The sequence below is a fragment of the Mytilus trossulus genome, chromosome 12 (genome assembly GCF_036588685.1).
Source record: "Mytilus trossulus isolate FHL-02 chromosome 12, PNRI_Mtr1.1.1.hap1, whole genome shotgun sequence".
Taxonomy (NCBI): domain Eukaryota; kingdom Metazoa; phylum Mollusca; class Bivalvia; order Mytilida; family Mytilidae; genus Mytilus; species Mytilus trossulus.
Genome location: NC_086384.1, coordinates 10,704,300 through 10,708,000, shown reverse-complemented (window position 1 = coordinate 10,708,000; position 3,701 = coordinate 10,704,300). Strand labels below are relative to the sequence as shown.

Below are 3,701 nucleotides of genomic sequence, written 5' to 3'. Positions count from 1 at the left end.
TGATAGGTGATATTGCCCGTTATATCACACTTTCTGTTAGCTATCGAGGGTAACAAAAATACAAGTAGATTATTCTTTGAAGTGCAAGTTACTAATATCGCACTCCGAATATTGTAATCATACGGTTCAGTCTTACGTGTTTATCATAACAAGGCATGTATTTTGACAAATATTCAAATTTTCACAAAGGAGTTGAAAAAGTCATCAGTCTTAATCTGTTTTTAAATTGTACTTTAAACATTAAATTAGTGGGAACAATTACATAATTGAACGATGAGTTGATATCCTTGACATCCACATTGATTGATATTCATTTAAAGGGGTGTAACATTTAATCATTATTATCTACATCAGATGTTTTTATTATCTGATATATTCTTTTCAATATTTAGAGTACAAATAGTGTATAAAAATCTTATTTAGGTTTTATTCTATTATAAGAAATAAATATAATAGATATTATAACCATTGTGTTTTCGATACAAAAACAAACCGCAGCCATGAAACAAATAAGTAAATTTTGTATCGGAAATGTGGTTTATTGGAAAATACAGAAATGTATTGTTAAAATATATATATATAACCGTCGATCTTTTGAAATATGATGTATGTGATATTTGTGACTGGGCTATAGAAAGGACATTATTAATCAGTCATGCTGTACGTGGAAATTGGTTTACCGCACACAGAATTCATTCCAAAGAAAAAACTTGTTGTACCGCCAAGACTTTTACCGGATGTTTCCAAAATGAGTGCTAGGTATGCGGGATTTGAAACAGTGTCCAAGTGGGAAATAAATGCATTGTGTGATAGACTTTCTAAACCTAAAAGATCAAATGTTAGTAGTCAACCTCAGTTAACATGTCACAGCGCTCACGAACAGGTTAATCAAACACACTCGTCAGCGGCTCGTTTCACAGGGAAGAAGAAAATGTCATCTAGAGATATTCAATCTCTTGTAGATCGATTATCCAATACAAAATCAACACGTGTTCCAGATTCACAAAGAATTCATTCAATAGAGGAGAAAAACTTAAAGAGTGTTGTAACAAGCCATGCTTGGAATGGAAATGTGAGACAAAATACACAGTGTTTGCACGAAAATTTAGAGAAGTACGTTCATAAAATACGAAGTAATTTTTAATGACGATTTTGTTCAAAAATTTGATACAGAATAATAAATAAACATGTTATTTCTTTTGAAAGATTGATTGGTTGATTGTTGGTGTTTTGATGCTACGTTTGGACTATGTCGTGGCGGTTAGTTTTTATCGGTGAAGGAAGATTTAATACCCGGAGAAAACCATCGAACTTCCTTTTGAAAGATATTGTTCTCATTAATTTTAAAATTTTGTTCTATCAATATCATTATTGAATGAAAACTATCTTAAACGTTTTTTACGACGTTTGTATTTATAAGTACAAATCTGTAAATGTAAATTTCAGTTATATTGTATACTTATTTTGTATGTCATAAACTTAATGTTTAAAAATCATATGACAGCCAATACACATTTGAAATTGAATTTGCTACACATATAATGTTGAAAATTATTATTAAAATTTGTTAATATTCTTTTTTTTTTTTTTTTTTTTAACTTTATTGTCAATATTATACTTCCATGGTGTAAAGTTAAAACAACGCGGTTGTTGACAGTAAAAACAATATGTAAAACAATATGTTGTTTTGCAGTTCGATATATCAATATTCTTTTTTTTTCTGTCATACTTTAACAACACGGTACAGTATCGAAGTCAGGTGCGAGGATTGTGTATGTAGACGGACGAGGGGGATGTGTTTGCTTGATAGATCTCGTTGTAAGTTGTATAACCATATAAACAAATTAACATGTGCTATAGGCGAAATCTCTCAATGTGCTTACGTATTACATTAATAGCTAAGATTTCCACCATGCTGTAAAAAACGTGAAAAAATCAATGCTCAAAAATATTTGAAGTGGTTGTGTGTAAATCATGTTATAACATCTATATTAAGATAAAGTTTAACAAATAAATTTATCCAAATCCATACACATAGATCTAAATATCAGACAGTGCAACAGTATGCAAATAGATATACAACATATATATATCGATGTGACACATATCATGGAAATACCAGGAACTTGAGTGTTAAAATGAGACAGTATATGATCTCTAATACAAAGGTATGTTTCAATTTCTTGATGACACTATATTTTTTATGGTATTTCGAATAGACAGATAAAATATTACAGTTATTTCTTATAATTTAATTCTAAGTTCCCAATTGAACCGGAGAAAACCATGAAAAAACGTTGATGACGTTACGTTCACACGACCAAATTATGTCTATGGGCTGATAAACTAAACATCGTCAGCCCATCAGAAGACGCGTTACATCCAAAACTAAATTATTTACATATAAACAAAATATGGAAATCATCCTCAATACCATTTCTACAAAAAATACATGTTCTATCTTCCTTTGAGATATATATTGTACCAACGGCCATTTTCTATAGGTAAATGATTGAAAAGCATGTCACATGATCAATAATAATTACGTTTCCCAAAAGTAAACAAACAATTGACTTGTATGTAACAAAAAAAGGTCAAAACAATATGGTCTTCAGAAATAATTTTAGAAAAAAACCAGTGTTACCAAACCTTTCAAGGATTTACGGTGCTCCATATCAAAACTGGTAAGTTATGTCATAATGTAAGTAACATTTTTATTTATTGCGATAATCTACGAATATATCATTTGCTTGGTGTTGATCTTTGTAAAAAGTAAAATAACAAAATCACTTAACTCCGTGAAAAATTTAAAAAGAAAAATCCTAATACAATGGGCAAAATCAAAAGCTTAAACACATCAAACGAATGGATAACAACTGTCATATTCCTGACTTGGTACAGGTATTTTCATATGGAAAAAACTGGTGGATTAAACATGGTTTTGAAGCTAGCTAAACTTCTCACATGTGTGACAGTCACATAAAATTCCATTGTATTGAAAACGCTGTGTGAACAAAACAAACAGACACATTATAAATGAATGTTACAGATAGGCTACAGCTGTCAATTGAAGGGTTTGTTGGTTTTAATTTGCGATATTGGCTGTTGTCGATTTTTTTTGTATTTTGAAGACCTTGTAACTGTTTTAATCTATTTTATGATTATAATAAGAACATCTGCAAACAAAAGTTCAAGGATGAATATGTGACGTTACGTGGTAAATGTGTTGTTCTTCATATAAATAATATACCTTTTAAGGTCACAGGGCCCGAAGGACACCATGTGAGCTTATGCCATCACTTGGTGTCCTTCGTCGTCCGTAATATTCGTTGTCTTCGTCGTCGTCGGCGGCGTAATCTTTTTAAAGAATCTTCTTCTCTGAAACTACTGGGCCAAATAACTTTTAACTTGAATGGGTCTTAGGGTATCTTGTTGATATGTTCCGGAACATATGAGTATTTGGACCATACGCGTATGGTCAGGGTAATTCGCATTCTGTTACAGCTTACTTTTAATAGTTCTAAACTCTTCACATGGTATGTGACTTTTGTCCGTTCATTAAAAAGACGCTAATTTTATTATTATATTATGATAAAAAGATTAGCTAAATAAAAAAAAGAAGTTTCATAAAGTTTATTTTACTTACTTGTCAAAACTATAATAAAAACATTTTACAATACCGACGGTCATTACCAATGACC

At 30.7% G+C, this 3,701-nt stretch overlaps 1 protein-coding gene across 1 annotated transcript; it reads left to right on the top strand.

The window, feature by feature from the left end:
- The first annotated feature begins 488 nt into the window (after positions 1-488).
- Positions 489-1,334, top strand: LOC134693422 (uncharacterized). The gene has a single exon (XM_063554236.1). The coding sequence runs from the start codon at positions 656-658 to the stop codon at positions 1,142-1,144; it is 489 nt and encodes a 162-aa protein (XP_063410306.1). The 5' UTR covers positions 489-655; the 3' UTR covers positions 1,145-1,334.
- Positions 1,335-3,701: the final 2,367 nt, after the last annotated feature.